The sequence below is a fragment of the Centrocercus urophasianus genome, unplaced genomic scaffold, assembly GCF_019232065.1.
Source record: "Centrocercus urophasianus isolate 14NV4802_14NV808 unplaced genomic scaffold, USGS_Curo_1.0 seq_19, whole genome shotgun sequence".
Taxonomy (NCBI): Eukaryota; Metazoa; Chordata; class Aves; order Galliformes; family Phasianidae; genus Centrocercus; species Centrocercus urophasianus.
This window is the reverse complement of record NW_024884744.1, coordinates 21,075,266-21,091,729: the sequence shown is the minus strand read 5'-3', so window position 1 is coordinate 21,091,729 and position 16,464 is coordinate 21,075,266. Positions and strand designations below refer to the sequence as shown.

Here is a 16,464-nt window from a genome sequence, read left to right as displayed (position 1 = left end):
AGCTGCTACGCAAGATGTCTGAAGCTGGAATTCTGCTGGGTTTGTGCACACAAATCACACATCATTGGTTCCAGTCCACGGCTGCCACTTTCCAGAAACTTCTCGCAGCTGCCTGGCACCTTGACAGCCTTCTCAAGCTCCCTCTGAGCTCAGATCCTCCTTGAACTGATACATACATTCTGCCACTGCACAGTGTTAATAAAAATCTGTGTTTAGGTCTCAGCTGCATTGAAAATTATTACAATCATTCCATGCCTCCACTGCTCTGTTCTAGTGGAAAGTTATCCACAAAGAGACTTATTTCCAAGTGGACCAAGCAGAAGGACATCAGGCAGAAAAATTTCATGTTTTATACAGAGGCTTAAGCCTGCTCTGTTGTCACCCACATTCCAGTGGGCTGCTTGAAGGAACAGTGGTATTACACTCACTTGGGTAGAGGATTTTTGTGTTCAGCATTGGCAAGTTGTCCCGGTTTCCTGTCTGGGGAGGAAGAGATGCAGAACTGCCCAGTGATAAACTTCCTTTGCTTATTTGTCTTTCACAAGGAGACTTGGATGCTGTAAAACATAACATAAACATGGCTGTTGACAAACATGATGTGATTCAGACCAGCACATAACAGCACAACTTGAGCAGTGAGACTGGGTTAAGAATCAGTCAATGACAAAAACACTCTGGCCACTGTAAAAGAACTCACAGAAACTGTCATGAAGAGACAGAGATGAGGCATATAAACAGCCAGAAAACCTCACAGACTAGAGGTGCAGAAATGTGACAGGCAATTATTAGAAATAGGGATGAGAAAAATCTGTTGGTGCCAGCAGCATAACAGACAGCATATCTGGCTCCCAGTTCATACTGAGTTAAGTTCCAAATAAACTTGGAGCGATTGAGGATCTCTAAAATTATTCACATAACAGGCTTATTTAAACTAACTGGATTCTGTTCCCTGTCATCTGTAAAGGACTGGCAGGAGCTTACAGGGATGAATCATCAGGTAGATGACATGAAAAATTCTCAAGCCCATTTTTGTCTAAGCACTGGAAGCCAAGAGAATGCAGATTGCTGCTAAGTGGTAAGAAAATTTTGGAATTCTAGGTGTCATATGCTAAGAAATTAGACCACCAGCAACATATCAAAAAATGGTGCATATGAACACAGGGCTGAACACAGAAATATGCAAAGCCAAGCATCTGAAGTTAAAAAGTAGAGAACAGAATATGGAAGGTAATACACATAACACATCCCTCACTTCTTACAACTAACAGAACTGCACTTTGCAGGTGAGAGCTGCACGGTAGCAGCCTTGAAGCAGTACCTTTCCTCTGGCTCCTCCCTTTGGACAATCCATAGCTGCTGCTGTGTGACGACTGCAGGGAGATTTTGTCCTCATTCCTTAGCTCCTTGCCCTCTTCAGAGGCTGAGAGACTAAGGAGGAAGCCCTCTTGCTCCTGAGTCTGGGCATTCTGTTCATCCACAGCTATGAAGAAAAAGAAAGTAGGTGCTGACAACGTTTCTAGGAAGAGAACACATCTCCACTGACAGAAACAAGATCTTTAGAGTCCCATCCTACTGTGGGGATTACTTATATGAAAATATAGGAATAACAAACAGTGTTCCTGTATCATCTGCCTCACCTAAACTCTGCTCTGGAGAGCTTTTGGAACTGGCATGGCTTAGTCTTTTGCTTTCTCTGCAGAGAGCTTCAGCAATGAGGTTCTAAACAGAAGCATCCAACTTTAAGCCTTTTTTAAATTCAGGCTTCCCAAGATGCAAACTGTGCTGCAAGTGATGAGCTTCCACTTATTCACATTCAGATGCTGCCAGAAATTCTAACCAGTGGGACATTAAATGATCGATCAAACTGAATTTTCTGCTTGCTTAATCTCTAGTAGGCAATAAGACAAGTCACTTGAAAAGGTCTCTTAGACACATACAATCAGGAGGAACTTGGTAAAAAACAATACAAACAAAAGAATCAAATCACATTCCTTGGAAGAAGGGAAACGGTTTGGACAAGTTGAATAAATACATCTGAAATGTAACTGGAGTTTGCCCAAGAACTGGCCAGAATTAAAGCTAGCACATTGCTTAAATAATCAAATATGAACAACAGTGCTTCCTCCCAAGTGACCTCTCACAGGGTACAGCTGAACTACCAGCTCACCACTTCTTTCAGAGCCTCTCTCTCACCTTGTGCTGAATTTGCAGATCATGAGAACAATCCACCAGGAAATCCAACCTGCTAGCCGAGCAAATAAATAAGCAAACAAACAAACAAGTATTGCTGGATTAAGCAAATGGATTGGGTTACAATGAACTACAAAAAGCATCAAATCAGCACAAGGTAAGCAGAGCAAAGTGAGGCAGCACCGAGGTCTCTACTTCAGAGAAAGCAGGCTATTTGCTCAACTTCCATCATTTCATGTATCTTCACCTTCAGCAAGGCTGCACACAATGATGCAGTGCTGGAAATCCAAGTAACACTGCAAAGATTTGTAACTAACCACACAGTTGCTCTCTACAGTGCATATTCAGGTATACATGGACAAACATCTGCAACTTCAATGCTTTTATCTTCAATAAGAAGCTGTTAAACACTTCCTTTGGTCTAAGTGAAACCACCAGGTTTATGACTAACATCTGTGAGACCAAAGCTTTTTGAAGGAAATGAAACTTAGAGCCAGGGGTGTGAGTGGGGGTCATAATAAGGGCCAAGGCGAGAAGAAGAGGATCACCTGCCCAGGAAGTTAACACAGGAACAAGATGGTCTGTATTATAGACTGGGAAAATCATAATGTTTTCCCAGTAAGCAAGCTCATTTAAGAAGTTTCTGCATTCTCTCTTGCCTTGTGCTACAGTTCATTGCCCTTTCAGTTGTACCACTGCACTGTTTTGTTGGGCTGTACTATAAAGAGATTTCTGAAACAATCCAAGTAAAAATACTTAAAATATTTTTCTTCCCAAGTATTTTCAGATCTGTTTTACAGCAAGACCACACAAACAGTTGCACTGACACAGTTGTGGTATGGGTGGGGACAGACAGGAAACCCAAATGAGCAGAGTGTGGGAGGGGAGTGACTTCCTAAACCAGCCCTTTGGGGAGAACATACCTTGAACTTCAGACTCATTTAGCAAGCAGTGTTTCAAACAGGTGGGCTTAGCTGAGATGGAACGAGACAGCCAGAGCTAACAGCTTCTCCAGCTAAGGAAAGCTGTTGTTAATAAAGAACTCTACTCTCCTTTGGAATAATGGAAACACTCTCAAGAGCCCATAATAAGCCACGAGCAGGACTCCTAACAAGTTACCTTTTTCTGCATGCTCTATAATCTGACGAATGGCTTTTTTCAAGCTGTTGGCTCTCAACATGAGCTGCTCCCGGGGGCGAAATATCTGGGGCCGTGCAGTGCATGATGAGCCCACTGACTGGTCACTGGAAGAATCACAAGCACTGCCTGACCCATCACCATCTTCGGTTTCCTCAGCAATGGTGGGAGGAGGGTTTGGCAGAGATGAAGATGCTTGAGATTCATCATTCAGTGTCTTCAATAATGAGTCCAGCTTCTCCTTCAGGACAGAGCACTACAGGGTGAAGAAGAAGTTTTAAGCAGGACTAATAGTGGGTCAAGATAGCTCAAGCTTTTAGAGCTTGCTGAACTGCTGCTATCCTATTTCTCTGAAAACAACAGTTTTCAATGTCAGAATAGGAAGCCGTAACCATTTTTTCAATTTTACCTTCCTGGCCATGACTTCTGATTCCTCTGAGCTTTCTGTTGCCTTCTCATAGGCTTTCCCTACTCGAGCCACAAAATCCTTCACTGTCTCACAAAGCACCCTAGACAAAGATGGTAAGGAAAACACAGTCATGCAAGGATTGCTTCGGGATCTTCACAGTGCAATTTTCATTCAGAATAATTCTCCTTTGAGTACTCACTTGGCTGAGGAGATGACCACCGAATGTTGGTCAGAAGTCAAAATTTTGGACAAATGAGCAGCAACAGAGTCTTCATAGAAGAGAATCTTCTGTACCTGGTGACAGTCAGAAACAAGCCACTGGGGTGCTGCCTCCCAAAATCAGAGCACACCATGTTTATGTCCAGCTCCCCAGAGAGTACCTATCACTAGATAGCTTCTTTTTGCCTTGGAAATGTTCTGTGGTCCAGAACTTATTTACTCTCTGAAGACTATGTTTTGATGAAAAAAACTAATTCTGAACCTAGAAATGATCAGCATTCTCAGCATCTCTAAAGCCCACTGTTCAAATCCACAGTAGATTATCGTTCCTGCGACTACTATGCAGCTTTCCACAGCTTCAACAACATAATGTCATGAGAGCAGAGCAGCCTATTATTTCCTCTCTCCTGTCCCAAAGCAATCCCCAACTATGGTCATTGACTCTGGTTATCTTCAACCTCCTCTTTAATATTTCACTGATTTAAAGCCCCAGGATCTCTGTAGGTCCTATGACATCCATCTGAACTCAACCACTGCCTCTCATCTTGTCCATTCTGAGGCATTACTCCCAGACCTCTGCCCTTTCTGCATCTTGCAAAGTACCTCCGAATCCTCACTGAAATCTTCAGTGACTGTGGAACTGGAGGCCTGCCGAGGGAGTTTGGTTTCATACACCATAATGCTCCACCTGTTGAAAAGGAGGCATAATAGATGTCACCACATGGCAGATGATTTCTTCCTTTACCCAGAGCATCTAACTGGTTAGAAACTCAAGCAGGATAAAGAGCACTTTGTTAGGGGCACGAATGATGTAAGGAAGTCATAGGGATGCACTGAAACTGCACAGGGTCTGAACCAAGGGCAGAGAGAAGGACAGAATTATGAACAACTATCCCACTGCACATGCACCTTCTCTTTACTTCTTCCCTTCCTCACAGCAATTCAATGGGCATTACTTGATTCAACATGCTAGAGGCCAAAATACAGTACTAAAGACAAGGAGTTTAAAATGTAAGAAGACATAAAAGCTATATTAAGAGATAAACGTGTCCATTTCTGTGTTCAGCTTTCATTTAAAAGACAAACTCAAGATAAATAGCTTCAAATTTCCCAAGAAAAAAACAGTTTGAAACATCACATGTGAGGTCATCAAATTAAACTGACAAGAACTCTGGAACAAGGTGAATTCTAAAATAAAGTCCCACTCAAAAGTAAGAAAACTGCATTGAAAAGAAAGCACAGACACTGTAATTGACCTTGAATTCCTAAAGGAAAGCGGGCCAATTTCTGGACACCCCATTTCCCTTACTACAATTCCGCAGCAGTGACACAGAAAGCAAGACTACCTTTTGTTGATAAAAGCTGACCGAAGATTATCACAGAAAATTCAAACTGAAATTACTAAGAAGCCCAACAGATGCAGCTCAGCATTGATTATTCACCTGTCCAACATTTTGGTACTCGCCCTCTCCAGCTTTTCCAGGATCTGTGGAAGCTGGGTGTCATCATCACAAGCAGATCCCCAGCCCAATACGCGAGCAAGATCATTCCCTGTTCCCAGTGGCAGCACTCCCAGCTGGCACTGCATCAGAGAAAAGGAAACAAAAGTTGATATTCAAATGGAAAAACACAAACCACAAACAGCCAGAAGTAACATGACTGATTCCTTACAAAGATTGCTTATTGAGAAATAGCTAGTCCCAGGGGGAGGGGAAGCAACCGGATGAAGAAAACAGTCAAAAGAGCTTGCTAGTAAGGAAAAGCTCTCTCTGCTTTTAAGTTATCAGTTGAGCGAGGAGTGTATTACCACTACCATTCAGAGCACCTTGCTACAAAGAGGTACTGCATCCTACAGATGGACAAATTTAACCATCAGGTGGCGACATTGCCTTTTCTGTAAAATTAGCACAGACATCTCCAAGACAAAATGGAAATGAATTAAATGCTGTAGGACATCTCTACTCCAATGAAATTTCTAGGTATCCCAGGGCTTGGAAACAGCACGAGAATTAAAGGGAATCGATGAGAATTGCTACTGTAGTTGAAATCCCTGTTTTCTCATGGCAGCTCTTTCCAAGTGTAATTTCCTGCTGACAATGCAGCAGAACTAACTCAGAGCCCCTCTAAAACAGGATTTTGTGCAAGGAAATTGCAGAGGAACACTGTAGATAGGAATAATCAATTAGTCCAGTGCTGCTTCTTGCAGAAAATGACTGCAAGTACACAGTTATAGTAAGCTTTCAGCAGCTTCAGTCCCAGGTACTACTCCCAGGTACAAACTACAGCTGTACGATCAGTAGAAGTCCTCTGCTGTTATTACTTCCTTCTTACACCCAACCAAGGTCATGCAGCAGGTACCTGCTTGTGAAGATTGAGGCTATCAATTTCGGAGAGAACCCAGCCAACACTTCCATCTCCACCGCAAACCAGGATCCGGAAAGTGTCAAACTTCTGGAATAAGCGTAAACTGCAGAGAAGGGAAAGAAAAAAAACCCGAGAAAGATGAACAATCAGCTGCTACAGAAAGGAATGCTAAATAATTCTGATCTAGGTTATGATCACGTCAGATTTACTTCAAGCAGGCTCTGATTTCGCAATGAATACAGGCCACTGTCAGATTACAAATGAATTCAAATGATTATAAATAAGGAATTACTAATATAGCTAAGCAATTTACAATGGCTATTCCCTACAGAAATATGGCCCAGACAGACTCTCCTCCCAAAGGCACTTTTGTCTGAACAGAGGAGGAAACAGGCATGTGATAGCTATTATCCACTGAATTAATTCCTCTTTGCACATTTGCTGCTTTCAGCCTAACACTAGTTATTTGTCACTGCTCAGAGTGCTCTGATGTCACTGCCTCCGCACTCAAGGCCACACCAATTAAAGCAAGACTTGTAGTAGAGTGGGAACTTGATGCAGTCATTCAGAAAGCAGACAACTACAAGAGGATATAAAACCTCACAAGCTCCAGAGCTTCTTCTGAGAAAACACCATCAATCAACTCTCTGGCTCCTCATCTGTCCTGCATGCAGCGAACAGCACTCCAAGACAAGTGTGAATTTCTTTTATTCACTCTTTCCAGAATACTAGATGCAAAAGCAACCTCCCCTAAAACTGTTTGAAACTGTGTCTCTCAGTGAACACCTCCCAGAACTATTGCCTGCTTTTATTTATTCATTTTAATCTATTCTTTATTGCCTAGAAAGTATTTGCTGTAGCACAGGAAAATCCTTACTTCTTCAAGCATTACTGATACATCTATCAGCAATGACAACATCTTATGGTACAATTTGACTGGCACAAGTTTAGAATACTTGAATTACTAAGAAGCAGCTTTTAATCTGTACCATCACTTCCTTTTTAAAAAAAGCAAACAAGAGCAATCTGTTTGAGAAGTATGTACCACAGCTTTCCTTTCCTTTCCTTTCCTCCTGCTTACAGGCACTGTCCAACTGGGGTGAGGAAGAAGAAAAATATTTAATTTTAAAAGTTCTCTGTAAATTATTTATCTGCCAAGCACATCCTTTGGATAGCACACTGCAGTTTTAAAGGTCAGTCTTTTGCAATGCACTATGGCAAGGAACAACTTCTTATGATACCAATAACAGTTTGGAGCAGCTCTTAGTGATCACTCATCCCAGAATGGACGCTCCTAGATTTAGCACCCTGCATCTGCAGGTCACAGACTTTGAGTTAAATACAGAAAAATACAATGGAGGTTCACCCTGTGTTAGTTCTTATTATAAAAAGCACTGATTCATAAGAAAGTTACTCAAATCCAATGTAAAAGAAACTTTTAGAGGGAGCAAACTAGAGATCAAGCTTCTTTCTTAAACAGAGCTGCAGAAACACAGTAAAGGGATTTGTTCCACAGCTCTTCTCAGTTTCTTCAGTCAAAACTTATTCTAGTGAAATCCTGTAAACAAATCTGAAATGCCACTTAGATTGTTAGGCAGAAGCAATTGAAAGCATTTTGAAGTGACACTTTATCACCCTTGCCATTAAATCTTTAAAGGATGGACGGTTCACACACTTACCACGTTATGTCTGGATTTATCTAATTTTAACAGTATTCATTTGTTATCTCTGACATCTGACTGTTCAGTTGATTTAACTTAACACGCGTTGATAAAATTTCAAGATGTCTGTTACAAGTCCACTGTTGGACTTCTTCTGGATTTCATCTTTCCATGCTTGGTCTTCTTCCAGGGGAGTGTTGCTGGAATTCCCCCAAAATCCCTCAAGCTGTTCTGCTATTACTGACAAATGGATACAACAGTCTTTTTCAACAGCATATATTTTGAGTTAATCAATAGCACTAAACACTCAGAGGTGAAAAGTCCCTCAAACTTCAGGTGTCCAGGCTCCTCTCTCAGGAATAAGTTCTTTCTTACATTTGAGGATGAGCTTATAATCAAATAAGTCCCACGTGCTTTGCTGGTATTTACAAGGAATGTACACCTCTACAGAATATCTGCTTACCCAAGGTGAGGTCCTCCATTCATAAGGTCAAATACCTGCGCTGGATTCAGTAGCTGCTTGAATCTCCGCAGAAATTTTACTCCCTGGTTGTCTCCACTTTTTGAGTTGACAAAGACCAACAAAGGACTTGTGCAAGAAGGTGGGCAAGTAGCTTTCCAGAAACCTGAGTTAAGGAAAGACGTGAGGGGCAGGGAGGAAATGTCAAGAGATGGAATGAAAAAACAAACAAACAAACAAGACTCCATACCCTAGTTTGAAGAAGTTAATACATTCCCTGTGCTTATGGCACTCATTGGGTACATGCCAAATGTGCACAGCCCTGAATCCAGCACGAACCATAGCTCATCCTGCCAAATGTCACACTTATCACCTAACAGTATGCCAAATTTTGCAGCTTCCCCAGCCCTCCCAAAACACTTCTGCAATAGAGTTGGTTCTTCATAAACATTAACAGCTGCAGCTCAGCAAAAAACTTGACAGAGTAATAAACTGAATGCAAAAGGAAAGCAAAGAGCTCAACACCATAATTCAGCAAGATCTTCTAATCTGGAATTGCAGCAGCACCCAAAGCAGAATTTTAAGTCAACAGAATCTGGCATTAACAGTGTTAACTGGAAGGACTGTGACTGAGAGGAAGAGAAAGAAAGCATTACTCAGTAATGATACTTACCATCTGAATCAATGCTGTTAAGAGCAGTAGGAGGAATGACAGATACTTTGCACAGCCCAAGAGGGCACTTGCTTGGCAACAACTCTTTACATGCTGTGTGCACCTGAAACAAACAAATTCATTTCAGATCCTTTTGGGAACTGTGATGTACAAAGAAACATCCAACAAGAGGTTTCAAAGGGTAAGAAGGAAAGAAAGAAGGAAAGATCCCTAGGAAATGTCAATCAGGTTATGTTAAACAATGACCTATCAGGCTTCTATTAACTCTCCTCTACTCTACATTAATATGTACTTTTTCCAACATCTGAATTCACAAGACTAGCATTGTGAGTTTGGAGAGGACCAGGTAACAAATTATGTGGCTTTAAGAGCCTTCAGGTGCTGTGCTTTCAAAATCTCCTCCCAAGGAAGCTGTGGATGTCCCATTCCCAGAGGCATTCAAGGCCGGGCTGGACAGCTGGGCAGCCTGATCTGATGGACGATAGCCCTGCCCACAGCAGGAGGCTGGAAGTCAGCCTATGTTTCTGTGATCAAAAGTAGCAACGAAAGAAAAAACTGGAAATTCACGAAGATGAGGCAGGAGCACATGAAGGACACGAGAACTGAGAGAAGAAGGGATTAATCAAGCTACACAAACCTAACTATGAAGTAGAATAAGGCACTTAAGACATTAGAAGACTGCAAGACAGAGGGTTTGTATGGGGTCTGAGCATCCCCCTGTAACACTTCATAAACTCATACTTTGTAATACTTCCCTTATTGATCTCAAAGACAACTGAAAACATAGCAAGACCTGTACCACTACAGTGCTTAGGCAAGATAAACCTACTGCAGTGGGAAAGGAAACTACTATTATCAAAACAGCGCTGTATTCTTTGTAATCTTTTTTGATGCATTTTTTCAACTTGTAGAAATGCCAAATAGCAGCTCTTTAAAATCTGAGATCTCCCATACCTGAGGCACTGATTCATATCTACAGTGATTAGATCCTTCTACAAAAGCTCGCTATCAAAAGAAAATGAGCTTGCAGAGAAGCCAGATATTAATTTCCATTCTTACTTTTATGCATCACAGTGGTGCTTTTCAGCACAACTTATATTCCTACCTCTTGCAGCCTGTTAATCACCTGGAGAAAGCAGTGAAGTCCTACAGAGCAAACACTGCCAGCATTGTTAAGAGATTTCATTTCAAGTAAACCTCATTAAAGGAACAAACCTCAGAGCTGATCCAAGACTACCCTTTTACTGGAATTATCGTGTCCATTCAACTTACCATGGCTTTGCACCAAAGGCAGCGCCAGTCTTGCAAACGCAGGACGCTGCCACAGGTTTTATCACACACAGTGCATTTGGCACTCACAGGCAGGTTTCCTTCCAACCACTGATGTGGCATTGAGATCTACAAATGGAACAGAGGCAGACAACCACCATGGACCTACCAGCATGCAACTCAAGGCTGCAGGATGCACTGTGGCTTTCAGATATACACTATGCAAGTCTTAACATGCACTCTTCGAGGACAGCACAGGCAATTTCTAGAAAACACCTAAAAATCTCTTTTGGCAGTTTGTATCATGCTCAAAAGCAGAGACCAGGCGATTCACCTCAGGTTACACAGGAAATGAAGACTTGCATCAGACATTCGATATAACAAGATACTGTTCCAACCACTCGTCTTTCCTTTGCCAAAACTCAGACTAGGTTCCACATGCCTCCAACCATTTAACTTCAACTCCCCCTAGCCCACAGCACGCGTCTCTTGCTATTAAGGAGTCCTCACTGCCTTGGTCGGACTTTTCACACCAAATTTCTTGCCCATTCCACACCACTAACTCATAAAGGCACAAGTGGTATTTGTACAGTGCAGAAAGCACATACCAGTGCTTCCACAACAAGTTAAGGCTAGAAGAGTTAAGATTAATGCCTACCCCATCTTCATCCTCAATGATATCTTTCCCAATAGAGGCCAGAGTTGTCCACTTGCAATTATTGGTGGCCCGCACAGCGCACCGCTTGTGGGCTTTAAACTTGCACACTGGAGAGAAAAAGAACAACATATTAATCCAGCTTTAGAACATATAATGTGGCAGTTTGTGCAAAAGCTTTCCCCTGAATACTTGGCTCCAAAAGAAAGCGTGGGCACACATCAGTCTTGTTAGCACTGCCAAAACTACCAACTCTAAGCACACTAAGTAAGATGAGCTAGCTATTAATTCTTGCCTCATCAATTTCACCAGTTGCTTGTACAAAGTTTCACTATCACCTTGTTCAACTTGGCATGATTTATGAAGTCAGACACTCCTACGTCATTTTACAGAGTGTGGAAGTAGCCTCATTCATGCTAGAGGTATGAGCTGAGTCCAGGCAGGCATGTCTGCTGAAAGTTGAAAAAATAAAATCCAATCCTCCTAGCATTATTTAAGCATTTAACAAGGAGGTTCTTATAAATATTATTATAAACAAGAGCATTCTTATTAATATTTTATCTAATAACTGAGAATTATATCCTTGTTAACTTCAGAAGTATGATTTTACTAAGGGATGGCAGTAGGTGGGTAATGGAAAAAAAAAAAAATCAGCTATATTATCATCAAGCCAAATACTAAAATCAATAAGAAGACATCATCATTTCTACTTAAAAAAAAAAAAAAAAGCCAAGAATCCCACTCTGAAACTTGTCTTGAGAAGCCAAAAGGGATTCACCAGCCAGAGGGACGCAGCACCAGGTCAAAAATAACGATCTCCAGTTTCACATACAGGCTGTGGCTCCCTCAAGTTTATTATGCAGTACTTTTCTACATCACCTTCTTGCAGCCTGTTAACAGTATTCCTCTGAAAAGTGCTCTAGGACACGTCATCAAGCTATCTAACGCAGCTCCCAAAACAGAAGACAAAGCAACACTTACCTTCACATGAGAGCCCATGTGACGTGACTCCAGACAACGCTTCCCGACACACATTGCAGTATGTTGGCCGGGCGTGTGAGCAGGCGTACCAGTTGTGCATCCCTGAGAAATGGTCCATGCTGTACTGGGTAGACTAATAAAATAAATCTATTATGGCAAAATCTAATGTAGCAACACAAGATTTTTTTTTTCCCCTTAGAACAAAGACTTGCATACAGCAGTGAGAAAAGGCAGAAATGCAATGCTTTGACTGGGGAATAGTTTGGCCACGTGCAGTTTACACACGGTAGCTCTAGAAGCTCTTTAAGCCAGAAGAGATTGCTTACTTCTGCGCTACTTCCCCTGCTTGTCTCACTGCAAGTGTGCATATGCAAACAAGCTGGAGAACTTATCTGCTGATGTTGATCCTTCCCCTTTCCCCCTTTTTTTTTTTAAATTAAGTTTTCAGCAGGACCAGTTCCCCGATGCAGTTCATTGCATAGCAGAGGAATGGTTGTGCCAGCATAGCAGAGGGACAACAGGGAGACAAGCTTCAAGGAGAGAACACAGACAGCTCTTTTTTGGTGGCACTGCTGGTCTAATTAAAGCCTCGGAAAGTGAACAGATACACAGAAATAAGCCAAACAGCAAGCAAGCAAGATGTGAATTAAGACAGGGAGGTTAACTGAAGAGTGAAAAGACAATGGAATAATTATTTTTATGTTTCATAACAAGCTGTTGCTTAGGAGAGGACGCACAGAGTACAATGAACACATTTTCCCATTACCTCAAAATGTTCACGGTTCTGTACAGTCTTCAGTGCTGCAATCCAATCTTCCATCTCTTTTCTGTTATCAGCACAAAGGATGAGCTTCCGACATGGAGTGATAATCTGAAGAGAGAGAGACTATTAATGAGTACACTGGGCAAGTCAGTGAGAGCCAGGGAGAGAACATGTTATTGTTAAGCAGAGCTTACTGATGCCATTTCTAGAGGTAACAAGCTGTACAACACAAGTCATTTACATCTTTCAATTATGTTTCTCTTCTACCATAGCTTACATTAATTCTTCTGCTAAATTTATAGAACCATAGAGATATTAGTTCTCATTCTCAATGCAGAACTGAGTAAGGAAATGTCTCACATCAGTAATATCACAACACCAATCAAGCACAGAACAGAAACAGTTAATATACTGCACGTGCAGATCTTCTCTAAGTTGTTTTTTTTTTAAGTACTTTTTAAATTGGCAACAGCATTAAAATACTTTGTTAACAGCACAATACACCACTTTCTATCTATTAACAAACTAGATAACATTTCGTATATCAGACCAAAAGTACAACATTGGGCATTTAAGAGGGCAAAATCCTAAAACTGGTAGACAAACCAACATCTCAACAGCTCAGTGACTGCCATACCAAGAGTGATCCCAAAGGAACATGTGTTTCTACCCTGGGCTGCTGCTCCATGGTAGCCAAACCCCTGCCAAGGATGCTATCGGCCCAGGGAGGCAGCCATGCTTCCACACAGCTACCACCGATGCTCTCTTGGTTTATCAGATTATTTTCCCCACACTTCCTAACACTCTCTTATGTGTCAACTCTAAAACCTTCCCTTCTGTATCCCCTGCACACTGTATAACTCTTAAGAAAAAAAATATTTGTCCATACGGTTTGCTTTTCCAGCAGATTGTGTCCATCATCTGAAACTCAAGATAAACACGAAGTAGGATGAGGTGAGGTGGATGATCTGTGTGCCCCCCCAGGCACACCAATGGGTGCTGCTCAGGAACATGAAGAGCCCACACACACCCCTGTATAAGACCTGCTAACTACTTGTTTTCTGCACTCTTTCTCACTTCTCTCATTACGATCCATACAACAGATTTAAAAACACTGAAAGTTGAAAGTTAAATTTCTTGCTGATGTCCAAATGGCTTGGAGTGCATGGTAAGAAGTATAGATGTAGCATCAATACAAAAAAAGATGCATCTAGAAGATTCTGCTTTATTTTAGTTTTCAGAATCTATTTCTTTTTGTAGGACAGACTGTAGCATCCACCTGCAATAACAAATTTTACTGAGACGTACTGCCAGCCCCTAGAAAAACACACTACAAGCACCAACATTAATGAGGCCCCTATTTGAAGCACAGTTTCAGCATGCATGTTGTAATTTGAACAAAACTATCCAACAGAAATTAAGCAGAGCAGGGCCCCATGCTTGAACATCCATAACTGCCTACGTACAGCAGTATCCTATGGAAAGTCCAAGCTTCCAAGGGCCTTTCATTGCTTCAAAAAGAGCAATTTTGGATGAGGAGCTACAAGTTCACTCAATAAGTCACTGGCATGCTCTTGGGCAGAAGGAAAGAAGTAATTTAAAACAGCTGGTGACACTAATTATCAACAGAAAGCACTCATTCAAGGCTGTACTTTTTCCTGTTTCTCTTTTCAGCTAAAAAAAAGGCAAATGCACAGTATTATTTTTAAGTCACTCTGGCAGACGTGAAGTCTAAGCCAATGGGAGAAAAGACAGAAATGCAGAGAATTTAGCCAAGAGCTCAGTGTGAGTATACAGACTTCCTGGATCACTGGAGAGAGTCAAACAGAGGAATCGTCAACACCTGAAAACATCCATGCATCAGCTTTAAATCTCCATGCACAGCATCAGACAACTTTCTGCTGAACAAATAAAGTTATAAGCTCGTAAGGCAGAGGACAAACACGGAGATCAAGGTCTTCATACTTGAGCCATCCAGACAAAAAGTCACAGAATTAAAATAAAGGGTCTATTGTGTAACTACAGAACTGTAAATAAAACACCTCTTTGTGAGAGATGAATTTATGAACAACATTCACCATCACTCAGCACTAAACCAACATTTGCATTGGGATTTAGCAGTATTATCAGAGATGGGAAGTAGAATACAATCCCAGACCTCACTCTTCTTCTAAAGAGGACCAACTGGGGCAATCAGGCTTCACTGTGAAGGACAGATAAGACTGAAGCATAACTAGTGTAACGACTCTTTCGAGAAATGAAACAAGCACACAGAGCTGGTTTTTTGCTTAACCTGCAGTGGTGTTACACTTAAATGTTTTACTGAGGATAATAGGAATCCAGGAACCATTACATACTCTGTGCTGGCTGGGTGAGGCTCATCAGTCTGACATCACACATCAGCAAGAAGCCATCCTCCTCACCACCAGAAGGAGCCCTGGCAATCTTCCCCCTAAGAAGCTGTCCTCCCCCAGGCAGCTGCTGCTCTGAGCCATGTGGCCGGGCAGCCCCTGGGGCACATGCAGCCAGCTAGGAGCATGCTCTGGCTATTTTTTATGTTCCAGACACAGCTTTTGACTAACATCCTGGAACAGTGTATTCCACAGGATGACGACGCACTAGGTGAAGTAGCATTTCCTCTTATTTGTTCTAAATTTACAAAGCAGTAATGTCATCCACTGACCTCTTGTTCTCATATAAAGGGAGAGCACAATAACAACGATCTGATTGCTTCTCAGCTAGGACGGGGGGGTGCCTTGATAGGAGTCAGAAAGAAAATAAATGTAATGACAATACAAAGTCTTAGGATTTATTTATAATCTCATAGAGTTTTGGCCTGCCTGGGGACTGACAGAACTCTGAGTGCTCCTGTGCTGAAACAGCTCTGAATTTTATCTCGATATGAGCAATTACGTAAACTAAAAATGCTCGTTCTTCCTAAAAAGGGAATATGAAGAATGAACATAACTTTTGGATCCCAAATGCTATTGAGCTCTCTGGGTGTGGCTCTCCAGATTTCGGTCCTTGCAGGAGCCGGGTGCCCACCCAACTGCAGCTGGGCCCAGAGCTCAGCACGCAGTGACTTCACTGAGTCCTGATGCTGACAGCAAAGAGCTCCTTAACAGCCACAGAACAAAACCTGCTCCTCAGCTATCAGTCCTGTGAGCCATAGGGCAGTCAGGAATGCCTGAAGATATTTCCAGTCAGGAACAACTTCGTTCACAAAGGCTTTGCTGCAGACAAAAGCCCCCAAGCAAGCACTGCTGCGCAGAGGAGCTGCCCAAGTCTGCCCAAGTTTTCAACGAGCCAGATCACTCAAAATCCAAAAAAAAAAAAAACCCAACAAAACTACAATAACAAAAAAACTAACCACAGCTTCTCCACTGTCTTGAAATACTGATATTCCCCTGATGCTTATCCATAGCTACCCTCAGCCCCCCGTCCCCTCCCCAGCAGTGCCTGCCCCACAGCAGGCCGTTCATCTCACCCCACACCCCATGTTGACCCACACACTCCCATCCAAAACTAACACTGCTTTGTTACTGACATTTCAGACCAGGCCAGCTGGCAAACAACAGAGCCAACCCCCCAAATTTTCTCATTTTACATTCTAAAAACGGACTGGATGTCCCTGGATGTCCTTCCCCAATGAACAGCTGTGAATAATTGGATTAGAAAGGCAG

General features: G+C 42.0%; 1 protein-coding gene across 9 annotated transcripts in view; it reads right to left on the bottom strand.

The window, feature by feature from the left end:
• The window catches only part of DGKD (diacylglycerol kinase delta), a 55,258-nt gene that overhangs the window by 16,075 nt on the left and 22,719 nt on the right, over positions 1 to 16,464 (bottom strand). For all 9 annotated transcript variants that reach the window (XR_006169121.1, XM_042820397.1, XM_042820392.1 and 6 more), the window contains 14 exons: positions 12,785 to 12,889; positions 12,019 to 12,151; positions 11,041 to 11,147; positions 10,386 to 10,511; positions 9,114 to 9,216; positions 8,444 to 8,606; positions 6,314 to 6,422; positions 5,398 to 5,537; positions 4,559 to 4,643; positions 3,936 to 4,030; positions 3,737 to 3,836; positions 3,310 to 3,583; positions 1,319 to 1,480; positions 429 to 557 (listed from right to left, as the gene is read on the bottom strand). Coding sequence is in view for 8 of the 9 variants with exons in the window: in XM_042820397.1 (XP_042676331.1) it covers positions 429 to 557; positions 1,319 to 1,480; positions 3,310 to 3,583; positions 3,737 to 3,836; positions 3,936 to 4,030; positions 4,559 to 4,643; positions 5,398 to 5,537; positions 6,314 to 6,422; positions 8,444 to 8,606; positions 9,114 to 9,216; positions 10,386 to 10,511; positions 11,041 to 11,147; positions 12,019 to 12,151; positions 12,785 to 12,889 (1,831 nt within the window). In the remaining variant the exon portion in view is untranslated. The remainder of the gene's footprint in view (positions 1 to 428; positions 558 to 1,318; positions 1,481 to 3,309; positions 3,584 to 3,736; positions 3,837 to 3,935; positions 4,031 to 4,558; positions 4,644 to 5,397; positions 5,538 to 6,313; positions 6,423 to 8,443; positions 8,607 to 9,113; positions 9,217 to 10,385; positions 10,512 to 11,040; positions 11,148 to 12,018; positions 12,152 to 12,784; positions 12,890 to 16,464) is intronic.